The sequence below is a fragment of the Nannospalax galili genome, unplaced genomic scaffold (genome assembly GCF_000622305.1).
Source record: "Nannospalax galili isolate Female #2095 unplaced genomic scaffold, S.galili_v1.0 scaffold18, whole genome shotgun sequence".
Taxonomy (NCBI): domain Eukaryota; kingdom Metazoa; phylum Chordata; class Mammalia; order Rodentia; family Spalacidae; genus Nannospalax; species Nannospalax galili.
The window spans coordinates 598,531-612,674 of record NW_008346548.1 but is presented as its reverse complement, the minus strand read 5'-3'; the positions used below and the strand labels follow the sequence as shown (position 1 = coordinate 612,674).

Here is a 14,144-nt window from a genome sequence, read left to right as displayed (position 1 = left end):
TTGTAGCACAAGCATTGTATATTTACTAAATGTGTAATGTAATTTGGATGTGAAAGTCAAAGATGGTTTTGTCTCCAAAACTTTTTGCTATTTGACAACATGGAGATTTTTGTCATACACAAAATTGTGTGTTTGTGTACAAACATATCTGAAAACCATAAAAAGAATAAAATTTCTGGGACTGGAGAAATGGTTCAGTGGTTAAGAACAATGGCTGCTCTTGTAGAGCACCTGGGTTTGAATCCCAGTACCCACATGGTGACTAACAACCATCTAGAACTCTAGTTCCAGGGAACCCGATGCCCTCTTCTGACCTTGGGGCATTGCATGACATGGTTGCACTTACATGAATGCAGATAATACACTCATACACATAAAATAAAAATAATAGATACAATATTAAAAAAAGGATAAAATTTCTAATGGCATTACTGTCATATTGCATGTGTAAGAGACTCGTCTGTATAGTATTACATTATGTATAACATCTGTCATAGTTGGCTATGTAGCATTAGGTTACATGTATCATAAGAACATTTTTGCTACATACATAACATAAAAATTGAGTCCAATGACCCAGTGAAGATCAAGACTCTAAATCTAATACTGCTTTTTGTGAACAATGCTGACTTTACCTTAATAATCTTAACTTATACCTCAAATTAGGTATATTATTAAAATACTAATCTCATAACATTTCTTATAACAAAATGCAAGATATTATCTATACACAGTGAATTAATGCTAATTAGTGACCCTATTATCCCAACAACAAAACCAGTCCATTTCAAGATTGACAAAATATATGTATATTTCACATGAAGAAAAGCTCAGAAACCACACAAAAGTGTTTCCACATTTAGGGTTGGTCCTTTAATTTTCTTACCTTATCTCATAAGTTTGCCTAACAAAAATCAGTTTAGAAATTTCTCTGAGCATTTAACAAAATTATATCTTAACAATTTAACAACTCTTTTCCAAATTTTTTATTGAATTTTTGTATATTTCATACAGAACATCTCAATCAATCTTAATCATCTTTATACCCCCTTCGCCACTGACACCCTCCTATAAAGCACCCACACACACTGGAATTCATACATTTTGTCATTTGTGTTAAAGCCTATTGTGTCAAGTTACTGTCCCCAGACGTTCCTCAGTACAAGTTCATCTACTGAGGTCTCATCAACCAATCTAGAGCCCCTCACTTTAGGAAGATCAGCTCTTCCTCACCCAACAGTTATCAGTTGCCAATATTTACTCAGCTAAGTTTGGAGTCTGCTGCCCAATTCCCCAGTTCTATGCTGGGTTTTTGTCTGCTTGAGTTTGCATGGGTCTTGTGCATGCTGACACCATTGCTGTAAGTTCAAATGAGCAGGGTCCCAGGAGCTTGTAGGGCTCTATTTCCATATGGTCATGTACCTTCTCCCTGGCTCTTACAATCTTTCTGCCCCCTCTTCCGCAATGGTCTCTGAGCCCTGGGTGAGTGAAGTTTAATATAGGAGTCTTAGCCAAGGAACCAGCATTCTGCAGACCCTTAATCTCTACACTTTGGCCGTTTGTGACCTTTCGTGTTTCTGGCCATCTGTTACATGAGGGAACTTCATTAATGAGAACTGAGACATTCATTAGTGTCCTCTTTACCCCTTGTTCTATGTTCTGTGAGCCTTAGGTATAGAGGTTGCATTGTAGATATGCCGCTTAGGCTTAGGCAATTCACAGACAATGCATGTGACCAGTTGTGGTACTCTGTAATAGTCTCTGTCAGGTGCAAAAGAAGCTTCTTTGATGAGTGGTGACTAGGATATTTGTCTGTATATATAAGGATACCTATTTTGCACATAGTAAGAAATTACAAAAGTCTAGGGATGTAACAGTCTTGAGTTTTCTCTAAGATCTATGACCTCTCCAGCAATGTGTATTTGGCTATGTTTACATTGCCACACATGAGTTTCTTCCCATTGAGTGGGCTTTTAGTCCAATTAGGTAGCTGGTGATTGCCCCCCAAGATAAAAGTGCCACTATTGCACCAATGTGGTTATTTGGTCTTGAAGCTGGTGTTGGGCCAGCAATTGATGCTCTCCCTTAGCACTTTGTGTAGTGCTCTCCAAAGCTGTGAGAGCTAGCCTCCAGGGGAAGTGACTTCCAGGTCAATTCCAGTTCCATTGGTCCAAATCCTGTGTCCAAAGCGTGTTGTCTTCAGCGGTAAGGTTGCTTTTGCTTCCATATGAATTTTAGGATGGTTTTTTCCTCATGAACAATGTTATGGGGATTTTGATTGGCATTATATTGAATCTATAAGTGGCTTTTAGTAGGACAGTCATTTTCACAATATTAATTCTTCCAATCCATGAGCATGGGAGATCCTTCCATCTTTTGGTGTCTTCCTTAATCTCTTTCTTTAAAGATTTAAAATGTTCATTGTAGAGCTCTTTAATGCTTTTAGCCAGGTTTATTCTGAGATTTTTTTAAGGCTATTATGAATGGGAAGGTTATCATGTACTCTTTCTCAATTGCTTGTTACTGGTATAGAGAAAGGCTACTGATTTTTGTAGATAAATTTTATAACCTGTCACTTTGCTGAAAATGTTAATCATTTCTAGTAGTTTTCTGGTGGAATTTCTGGCACCTCTTAGGTGTAGTATCATATCATCTGCAAAAAGGGACAATTTGACCTCTTCTTTTCCAATTAGTACTCCTTTAATTTCTTTCTCCTGTCTTATTGCTCTAGCAAGAGTTTCAAGTACTATGTTGAAAAGGAGTGGAGTTAGTAGACAGCCTTGCCTGATTCCTGATTTTAATGGGAATGTTTTCAGTTTTTCTCCATTTAGAATGATGTTGGCTGTGGCTTTGTTGAGAGTGATGCTGGTTTCATAGAAGAAATTTAGGAGATCTCCATTTCTATCTTTTTGAATAATTTAAGTAGTATTGGATATAGAACTTCTTTAAATGTCTGGTAGAATTCTGCTGTGACTCCACCTGGGCCTTGGCTGTTTTCAGTCAGGAGGTTTTGTATTACTGTTTCATTTTCCTTATATGTTATGGGTCTGTTTAAGCTGTTGATCTCTTCTTTGTTTAGCTTTGGTGAGTCCCATGATTTTAGATATACATCCTTTTCAGAAAGAACACAAATGACTTCACATTGCAGCCCAAGACTCTTGAAAGGTGACAGCAAATGAAACTCAAACTCAGAAGACAAGAAAAAATAACAAGAATTAGAGCAGAAATTAATGAAATAGAAACAAAGAAAACAATACAAAGAATCAACAAATCCAAGAGCTGATTCTTTGAAAAGATAAACAAGATATACAGACTCTTACCCCAGTTAACCAAAAGAAAGAAAGAGCAACTCCAAATCAACAAAATCAGAGATGAAAGGGGAAACATCACGACAACAAACAGATTCAGAACATTATAAGGGAATATTTACACACTATTAAATTTGAAAACCTAAAAGAAATGGATGTATATCTAAAAATGGGTGTATATCATGGGAATCACCAAAGCAAAACCAAGAAGAGATCAACAGTTTAAACAGACCTATAACATATAAGGAAATTGAAACAGTAATATAATTTAACAACTCTGTAAATGCAAGATATTAGCTACCTCTGTTCATGGTTAAATCTAATAACATAGTACTTTTGCCTGTCACATACAGAATAATATGAAATTTTGCCCAGAGACTGAATATTACTGCTCATAGAGGGTGGCATCTTCTGTAATCCTAAAATTTTCCCTAAGGGCTGCTGTGATATCAAACACGATATTTCCCATGCTTCTACAAAATATAATAGAAAAATACCCCAGATGTACTCAGACTCAGATGCAAACAGATGCGTTCCTGGGAATGTTATCTCTGTGAATGTTTATTACCTAACAGCAGCACCCCAGAGCAAACAAAATGACCATTCAAGTCAGAGAGAGTGGAGCTAATTTACTTCACATTAGCTGGTACTACAAAGTGACCCAAGGGGAGTCCAAAAGGTTGTCATCCCTCAAACATGATAAAGGTGAAATCCAAATCTAAAGAGATGAATGCCAAATCAGGCTCTGCAGATAAGCGTACTCAGACAAAGTGAGCACACACTTCGGTCAAGGCTCATGAGCTCACTGCTGCCAAGTCAGGGCATAAAGAAGTGCTGACAAAGTAAGCACTCTTCCAAACAACATCAGAACTTTCCTGTTACATAACTGAACAACTAATCAAAAAATGGCTCAGGGAGACTTCAAACTGACAGGTACTTCAAATCTAATATCTTAATCCATCTTTACAAATGTGCACTGAGGCAGGATAGAAAGACAGGAGGAATTAAGAAGTTATGGAAGCCTCCCTTATCCCCTGGTTTGATGAAAGTCTTTCAGTAGTTGAGAGTCAAGAGTTCCAGCACAATTACCAACATTTGTTATAAAGATTGCCTATACACAGAGACAATATTTTTTGTATATAAATAAGAATATTAACATATTAAAACTGCACTAAAGGCTGAGCGAATATGACTTTTGAGCATGGCTTTTCTCCTTTCCCAGATGCACACCTAAAATCTTTTGGGAATCTCACACACAACACTATAAACTTTTGTTTACAGTAAAAGCATCTTAAATTCCCATGCAACCCTTGTGATCTGAGGTTTTACCCTATCAGCTATCAACCATAATTCTACCTCACACCTACCAACACACCTCAAGACATGCTATGGTCTCATTTAAGTTCCTTAGCAAACCTTCAAGATGTAACTTCAGAAATTCTTTCCTGTGGGTCCATCAAGAATTCTAGCTTCACCTCAGCAGAGGGTTCTGAAAACAATTCAGGCTACAGCCAGAAGCAGCCAGAAGTGGGAGCCCATTCCCTCTGCCAACTGACTTCTCCAAGAGGGCTTGAGGATTTGTATAGCTCAATAGTAAAGTACTTGCCTAGCATGTGCAAGGCCTTGGGTTCAACCTCCATTTAGAATTTAAAAAGGCGCTAAGAGTATCAAACAAACCAAGGTCAGGATTGCTTAATTTACCAGGAACTTCCCAAATCACAAAGCCAAGCAACCAGAGTACTGTTCACAAATAAGAAGGGATCAAAATCAAAAGCTCCTTTCCTTTATTAATTCATCAATATACATTTACAGGTAACCAATGCCTGTACCCTTAGGATGGTTAGGCACACATTTTCTTTTTTGATTGCTGAATCAAACCAAAATTGTTATCAAGTATTCAAGCCTATAATCCACCACCTTAGCATCCCTGCATTCAAAGGAAATTAGGAAACGGAAAATAGTTTTATTGACAGTCTGGCCAAACCAGGAACAGAAAGAGCTTAATTTTTCTCCACCATGACTGTGACAGTCTTACACTTTATAGAAAATCATGAGACAAAAAACAGAAGATATGTAGATTTAGCTGTGAGACCATTTAATTGGTCCTTTCCTGGCAGAAGGGTGACTAGCCTCATGTGGTCTCCATCTCACAGCATGGAAAGTCTGTTATATTTTCACAAGTTATGCTGCTACTGAAGATTTCATCAACCTGAGTGAAAATAGAATTACTTCTTTGTTTTCACTAAGGTGATGTTGAACACTTCCTGCATTTATGAATGTAGACATAATCCCTAGCAGAAGTCTTAATGTCACCAGTAGAAATCACAGACATGTATACACATCATGATTGCTGTAGGCATGAAATATTTACACTCATCTTTACTTTGACATTAGAAGAATTTGGGACCTGCCATGCCACTAGATTTTGTGATTCAGTGAATAATTTTAAAGTAGTATATGCATGTAAAACACTTCATTAACTATATTTCAATATAAGCGATAACATTTGTAATCTCTCATACTTTTTATTTTATATATTTTAAAACATTCCTATGAGAAATAGACTGTGAACCCAAAGTGATTCCTGATATAAAGAATTGCCCAAGGAGAGCTGGAGAGATGGTTCAGCAGTTAACAGAATTGGCTCTGGCTGCTCTTGCAGAGTACATAGGTTTGATTCCCAGCTCCCACATGGTGGCTAACAACTATCCATAATTCCAGTTCCAGGGGAATCCAATGCCCTCTTCTGACTTCCTCGGGCACTGCACAATATATACATGCAGGCAATATACTCATATACATAAAATAAAAATAATAAATGAAATTTAAAAAAAAAAGATTTGCCTAAGAAGAGCTGGAAATGTGACTCAGTAGAATACTTGCCTAGCATTCATGAGGACCTGGGCTCACTACCCAGCACCAGAAAAGATAAATGAATAAACCATGGTGGTGCTGGGCTGTATCATGAGATCCAGTCTCAGAAATATAGTTTAAGGGGCCCTGTTTTAGGGACAAACATTTCTGAAGATATTATGCCCCCCCAGGCCAATATTTCCAAACTTCCCAGGCAGTAAGACTCACTTAAGGGACTTATTATTTGGAGTGAGGCCTGTGAGTCATTTGTTTAACAAGAGCCTCAGGTGATCTGGGAAATGCTGTCTTATAATCAGCAAATTTGGGGAATGCTGCCTTAGGCCGTGTCTGTTGAAAATCAATAGACAACTTCAGTACCTGAAGATACTGTCTTTCGTGCTCCCACCTTCTGTATTGCCAAAGGGAATTAGTTCTATTCATTAGCAAGTGAGAGTAACACCACCTGGCTGCCTGTAACTCTGAAGTTATTCATTAGAATTTAGGCAAAAGAATCAGCCTTAAATCAAACAGATTTTTTTTCATTTCACTTTAATTTCAAAAATCACTTTCCCTTTCACGATCTCTCAGCACTTTGTATTTATATCACTGTCAGCACTTACTACCTTACATGGTCGTTATTTTCTTAGGATCTGTGGTCTGGGCCCTTGATTTGCCCACGCCTATTCACACATTACTCTCCCAACTCATACAGGCACTGTCGTCAGAGGCCCTGGGAACAAAACCAGCTTTAATTCATTGCAACACACCCACCCACGCCAGGAATCAGACATGTTGGCAATCAATAAATAGTAGCTTTCTAGGTAAATGGATGGACAAATGTCAGCTCTCCTCCCTCTTATGATAATAGAATATAATTAAACTGCATGTTTCTCAAAAGTGCTGTGTCAAGATCTCAAGGTAGATCTCTGAGAATAAAAATTGTCGTAGTTGAGATTGGGAGGTTGAAAGTCCAGCTCTTTTCGGTAGCTCTATGTTCCTAGGCCTCCATTTATCTATAAATTGGGCATCACAGCTACCTTACTAGATTGTATCACTTATCATGTTCTTAGAACTTGGCTGGTTTTGATCCTTTACTGTTCTTTACATGGTATATGGGACTGCAGTATAAATATACATACATACATACATACACATGTCCTCCCACTTATAGACTCATTTTAATGAGTCAGCTTCAGGGAAGGTTAAGCAATAGCACCTTAGTGGAAATCACTTTAATTGTGTTGTTTTCTTCTTGACACTATGATCAAAGAGAGAATAGAATTTCTGATGGCAGATTTTGGAGACCAGGAAACAGGGTCAGAATGGAGTGCCAGAAGCCAGAGGACAACTTGAGGGCTCAGCAAGAAGGCATGTGTCCTTTCATCTGGGTCCCCAAACAGCAGCGACCATTGTTTCTAAAAGGTTTCTCAATCCTGAGAGAGAGGCAGTCAGGAAGGCACCCATTCCCTAAAGTACCCGAGGAGCACCTGGCTTCCTCCTTTCCTGTGTCTACTCAATACTTCATCCCTTCCCCAAAAGCTGCCCCCCCCAAATAACACTTCTCTGTAGAAGCACTGACACTCCACATTCTGCCTCTATAAGTCATGTGAGCTTTGGCAGTGGGCTTGGCCTCTCGAAGCTTGCTCTCTGTGTGATAAAGGTGGTAACAGTCCTATCAGGGCAAAAATAATAAATCTGCTTTAAGGAAAATAATAAAATCCTTTATTCTGAGGCAAATATGCATGACCCTGTCCTCAGAACATGGATTCAAATTACCTTGAATGACATTCTGTGTCAGGGAAAGAGTGGCATGAACTTTTAGAGCCAGAAAACAAAGGAAGTAAAAAATAATATCTCCACAAATAACATGGCAGAGCCTTAGTTAGGTGACCTATAGGGAGGTGGGAGATCTTTTCTATAGGTTTCAAATGCTATGTTATAGCATTCTTAGCCCTAGGGTTGGTAGGCTTAAGCTTAGCCATATATCCCAAGAATTTACACAATAGTCATGAGAACGTCAGGTCAGAGGCAAAGTTTAAATGGGTATTTTTCTAAGGGTACTAAGATAGCCAAAGATCATTTTGGTTCTCTACCTGCAACATTCCATCTCTCAATAATCACTATCTTTTATTCTGCCAAAGCCAAATGCCAGAAGAGAGGCCAAAGAGGCTGAGAGATCTTTAATACAGATAGGACTTCTTCAGATACCTTTAACTTCACATGCTTTCCCATGGGACTTGCCCAGCACTAGAGACCATATATGTAAAGTGCTTAGCAGGACACTGGGTACTTAGTAAGTATTCAATAAATGGCTCTTAGTATGTCAGAGACCACTCAATCTTGACGAAGGTATTTGCACACCTAACCCTACTAGGAGCCCCAGGGCAGCAGTGCACAAGTGAATATCTCAGCCATTATCGAATTCGTTAAGTAACAGCCATTTAATCACCTATCAAATTACATACTCTTCAAAAGCTTAACAGCACATACAATTAAAAAAAAAAAAAAAAAGTTGTTTTCTTTTCTTTTTTTTTTTTTTTTTGGTCTTTTTGAGACAGGATCTCCCTGTAGCCCCCAGCTGGCCTGGAACTCACTATGTAGACCAGACTGGCTTTGAATTGGCTTTGAACTCACAGAGATCCGCCTGCCTCTGCCTCCCGAGTACTGGGATTAAAGAGTGTGCCACCACACCAGGCCAAATTCAGTTTTCAAATCCTGAAGTTTCAAAATTAGTTTGTATTAACAATATTAGGCATTCATGTTGCTCTCTAGTTAGCATATTCAAAAATACCTTGTACAGGGCTGGCTCAGTGCAGCAGGCCTTTAATCCCAGCACTAAAGAAGCAGAGGCAGGATCTCTATGAGTTTGAGACTAGCCTACATAATGAGTTCCAGGCCAGCCATGGCTACATAGTGACTCAAAATTTAAAAATTAAATTAAATTAAATAAAAAAAAAAAAGAATGCCTGTACAGGCTTGGAGAAATGACTCAATAGGTAAAGGTGTTTACCACACAAAACTGAAAGCTCAAGTCAGATCCCCTGAACCTACATAAAGGTGGAAGAAGAACATCAGCTACAAGTTTTCTTCTGAACTCCACAAACATGCCATGGCACGCACACTCACATACATCACACATGCGAACATAGAAGGAAGAGGAGGAGGAGGAGGAGGAGGAGGAAGAGGAGACCTTGTTTCTCCAGTATGTCTTCAAATGTACTGTACTTTATTACATTTTATGTTTATTTAATTTTATGTGTTTGAGTGTTTTGCCTGCATGTAAGTGCATCCATGCTGGCAATGCCCACAGAGATCAGAAAAAGGCATCAGATGCCCTGGAACTGGAGTTACAGTTATTAGTCACCATGTGGATTCTGGGAACTGAACCCAGTTCCTCTGCAGGAGCAGCAAGTGCTCTTAACTGCTGAGCCATCTCTCTAGCCCATTTTGCAAAACCTCTTAATAAATACATTATGCCTTCCTTCTCTGGACTAAGTTTCACAAGTACTTGTTTTGTGAATATATGAATGAATGATTGAATGAGTAACCAACAGGCACTTGGGTTGACTGTTGTCCTAACTATCCTCTCTGACTTAAGCTTCTGACAGCATGCATGCATACACACACACACACACACACACACACACACACACACACACACACACACATGCTCCTTGACTCATGGTCATATGAGAAAAAAAGTAGCTTTCCCCCAACTTAAAACTTCAGTTGCATAGTAGATCTTTACTGAATGAAATTAAGTATTCAAAATTCAATTTGGGGAAGTTTTCATAGCATTCTATTTCTTATGTAATGATCAAAATCATCCTTCACTCTCCTGTCTCCCATAAATCACTGTGCTGACTCGGTAGATAAGAATCCATACAACCCCCTTTCTAAAAAGATGTTCACTTTCAGCATTCCTATAAATTTATATTAGGCCTTTATATACAGTCAAATCAAACTAAAAGAAAGTAAATCTACAACCAAGTGAACAAAAATGATTTCATTATTTGTTTTAACTTTTCACGGCTGTTTTTTAAATAAAACATCTTTGGTCAACATGTCTCAAAATAACCTGAAGATGATTAAATATAAAGATCAAATGGGGGGGGGGCTGAAAAGGAAATAAACCCAAGGGGTAGTCATTGGTCATTGGAGGAGAAGGATAGACTCTTTCAAGTCTTGCTTTATTAGCATGAAACAGAAGTAACAGGGATGCCAGGATCAAAAGAGTCTTGAATGAGGACTGGATGGAGAACAGCACCTCCTTCATGCATACTGGCCAACATCTAGCATTTTTTTCAATATATATATATTTTTACTGAATTTTTGTGCATTTCATATAATATATCTTAATTATATTTAGACCTCCCCTCCACTAACTGCACCCTCATAGCCCCCCACCAGATTTCAAGCATGCTGTCATATATGTTAAGGCCTATCCAGTCAAGTTGGTGTTCCCAGCTATCCCTCAGTGTGAGTTCATCCACTAGAGCCTGGTCAGCCTATCTAGCAATACTCCCTTAAAGAAGACAAACTCTCCCTCAACCAATAGTGAGTGATCATTTGCTAATAGTTCCTCAGCTAAAGTTGGGGGTTTCTTGCCCATTTCCCCAGTTCGCTGGGTTTTTGTCTGGGTTGAGTCTGCATGGGTCTTATACATGTTGTCACTATTGCTGTAAGTTCACATGAGCAAGTTTCCAAAAGCTTGGAAAAACCGTTTCCTTATGCACCACACCTGGCTCTTACAATCTTTCCACCCTCTCTTCCGAAATTGTCCGTGAGCCTGGGGTGGGTAAGGTTTAATATAGGAGTCCTATTCAGGGACATACACTCTGCAGTCTCTTATTCTCTACACTTTGGCCAGTTGTAGCCTTCTTTGTTAATTTCCCTCTGTTGCATGAGGAAGTTTTGCTGTGAGAGTTGAGAGATGCATTAATATTCTCTATAACCCCTGTTCCACTGTGTTCCATGAACCTTAAATATAGAAGTTCCATTGTAGATGTGTCACTTTGTTGGGCCTTCAGGACCCTCATATACACGACATGGAGAAAAATGAGGCCTAATGTAACTTCCTGAGCCTGACTAAAGTTTAGTGACCTGTCTCTGGCCCGTCACTTCCGTGTGGAGGTGATTCAGCAGTGCCCTATCTAAGACTGCCTCTGCCCAGTAACAACTGATGTAATAAATTCCCAGTGGCCCACGGTCTTTGCCCCAGATAACACATTCCTATACCCACCCCCTTTTCCACACCCCTTTTGCTTAAACTATATAAGTTGATGCCTGATGCAATAAAGCGAGTTCCTGCCTCAACAAGACTCCCGACTCGGTGTGGTTTTTGAGTCGCCAACACTCACCATCCCACTCAGCCCCTAAGAGAGGGACCCAGGCTGGTCCTGGCCTCTCCCCCTGTGCCGTACCTGTCAGAGCGTCCGACATCACTTAGGGTTGGGCATCTCACAGACACTTATTCTCTGTGTGTGACCAGTTGTAGAACTCCATAATAGTCTCCATCTGTTGCAAAAAGAAGCTTCTTTGATGAGTGGTGACAGGTTTATTTGTCTGTAAATATAAAGATCCATATTTAGCATACAGTCAGAAATTACATTTGTCTAGGGATATAACAGATGTAAGGTTTTCTCTAGGGTCTATGACCTCTACAGCCATGTGTATTTGGCTATGTTTACATTGCCACACATGAGTTCCCTCCCATTGAGTGGGCTTTAAGTCCAATTAGATAGCTGTTGATTGCCTCCAAAATAAAGGTGCCACTACTGCACCAACAGAACAGCTGGCCTTTTATGAGAAGCAAACTTAGAAGCTACTGTGCCTATTTGTTACTCTTCTTTCTCTTAAATAGCCATTAAGTCTACCCAGAAGAGCCATGAGGAACACGCAGCTACAGCCAGAAGCACAAACTCTCTTTGAGAATCAGAATTCCCCAGAATGACAGTCCACAGGCAGGACGCTAGCAAATATACAAAGCTTCAGGTCCCAAAAGTGACAGTGTGTGGACATTCAGAAAGTAACACTATCGCAACACATCGTCCCGTAAAATAGAAATATGGGGCTGGAAAGATGGCTTAGTAGTTAAGAGCACAGGCTGTTCTTGCAGAGGACCCAGGTCCGATTCCCAACACCCACACGGAGACTAACAACTGTTCATAACTCCAGTTTCAGGGGATCCGATGTCCTCTTCTGACCTCCATGGACTCACATGACACAGATGTACTTACATGCATGCAGGCAATATACTCATACACATGAAATAAATAAATAATATTAAAAATAGAAAAAAATATTAAAAATTAGAAATATGCTCTCAACACTTTCTAAGTGTCACTCACAGGAGCCTGTAGAGGTTAGATCCATGTGCACAGGCTGAAAGCCTGCTCTCCTCTGATCTTCTGAGCCCAACTTTTCCCCATGTCTTCAGAGAGTGCAATATGGAGGTAAGGGGTCAAAGGAAGTCACACTGGTTAGACTTGTTTTATTTATGTTCATATAGATGTTGTTTCAGGATGTTTCTAAGCTTTAAAACCTGAAGCAAGAGGGGTTTTTGCTTTAGAGTCATATTTTACAGAAAACGTGTTCTTAGCTTATTTCCTGAGCACATGGTGAGCTCTCCACTGGGCAGAGGGCTTCAGAGAGGCAGTTTTGGCACAAGGCACACATTGGGTGGTTGCCCAAGCTCTTTTACTACCAGCTGTGCATCTGAGATCCATCTATGTGTTTATCACTTAACCACAAGGAGCACTCCTGAGACTGAACCCCAAGTTTTCATTCTCAAACCTTGGTATATCTAGAGTGTTTAAGATGAAGGTTCATGAGCCCCAGATCCAGGAACTCTTGACTCATTAGGACTATGGAAGATTCAGAAATCTACATGTTTAATGAGTATCCCACTGTGAACCACTCTGGGAAATGCTGCACTAATTAATTTGGAAGATATTTCCCAGCACTAACACTCTAACATTCTATCCCTTCCTTAGCAATCACTCTCAGACAGCCTGGTACTCCCTCTGTGCCTGTCTTCCCTCTGGTACTAATGGCACCTATCACAGGGAGCCAGAAGAGTGTGTCCACAGCTAGCTGAGCAGCTTAGAGAAGGCTGGAGAATTGATTGGGTTGTGGTTCCTTCCCTGAGGAAAACACTAACATCTTTCTTGTCTCTAATGCCCAGGTGACAGGTGGAGTCTGGAATTTCAGCCGCATTTGCTGTGATGTTTTTGTCACCCTGGATGTAATGATGTGTACAGCCAGCATCCTGAACCTCTGTGCCATCAGCATAGACAGGTAGGGCTGGGAGTCCCTTCCAGGCTTAGAAGACAGAAGGCCATAAAGGGGGGACAGGCTATTATTCACTTGAGATATCAGGGTCATTTCTGAGGAGAACTTGACATCGGTGTTTTCTTTCTTCTTTTTTTTATTTTAAACTATGCCTTGCAACTGAAAACAACAAACCTCTTGTGAGAGGAAATTTCCTAAAGATTCCTGGGTTTTCCTCTCTCCCAAGAGGAGTCTGGGTTTGCTTTTCCATCTTCTTGCTGGGCTTTTTTGATTCCTAATTGGAAGGAAAGAGAGGAGAAGTTCTATTGTAGGACGCTCTATAGTTATTTTTGTTGTTTGTGAAGACTGGGGAGGTCTTACAGAGAGATAGAGAGACAGATTGAAACCAGTGTTTCCAGGTTCTTGTCACCATCAGAGAAAGAATTCAGAAAAGAGAAAAAGAAAGGAATAGGGGGGAAGTTTTATTTCACAGAAAACATACAGAGTCAAGAGGGAGCACAGCACCCATTATGCTGTACAATTAATACACACTAATAGAAAAGGAAAAGGAGGGCATGTGGGCTTCTCAAGAAAGTCATGCTGCCCAGGAGCTGGGAGAGCATTTTATGGGCACACTTTAATGGAGGAGAGGATTATTATTAAGTGAAGGTTGGGAAAGTATCAGTATTTGCCTAAAATCCAATTTGTTTC

General features: G+C 39.7%; 1 protein-coding gene across 3 annotated transcripts in view; it reads left to right on the top strand.

Annotated features, from left to right (window-relative positions):
* The window catches only part of Drd3 (dopamine receptor D3), a 53,361-nt gene that overhangs the window by 9,717 nt on the left and 29,500 nt on the right, over positions 1–14,144 (top strand). For all 3 annotated transcript variants that reach the window (XM_008842862.1, XM_017800554.1, XM_008842863.1), the window contains exon 2: positions 13,348–13,460. In XM_008842862.1, the coding sequence (XP_008841084.1) occupies positions 13,348–13,460 (113 nt within the window). The remainder of the gene's footprint in view (positions 1–13,347; positions 13,461–14,144) is intronic.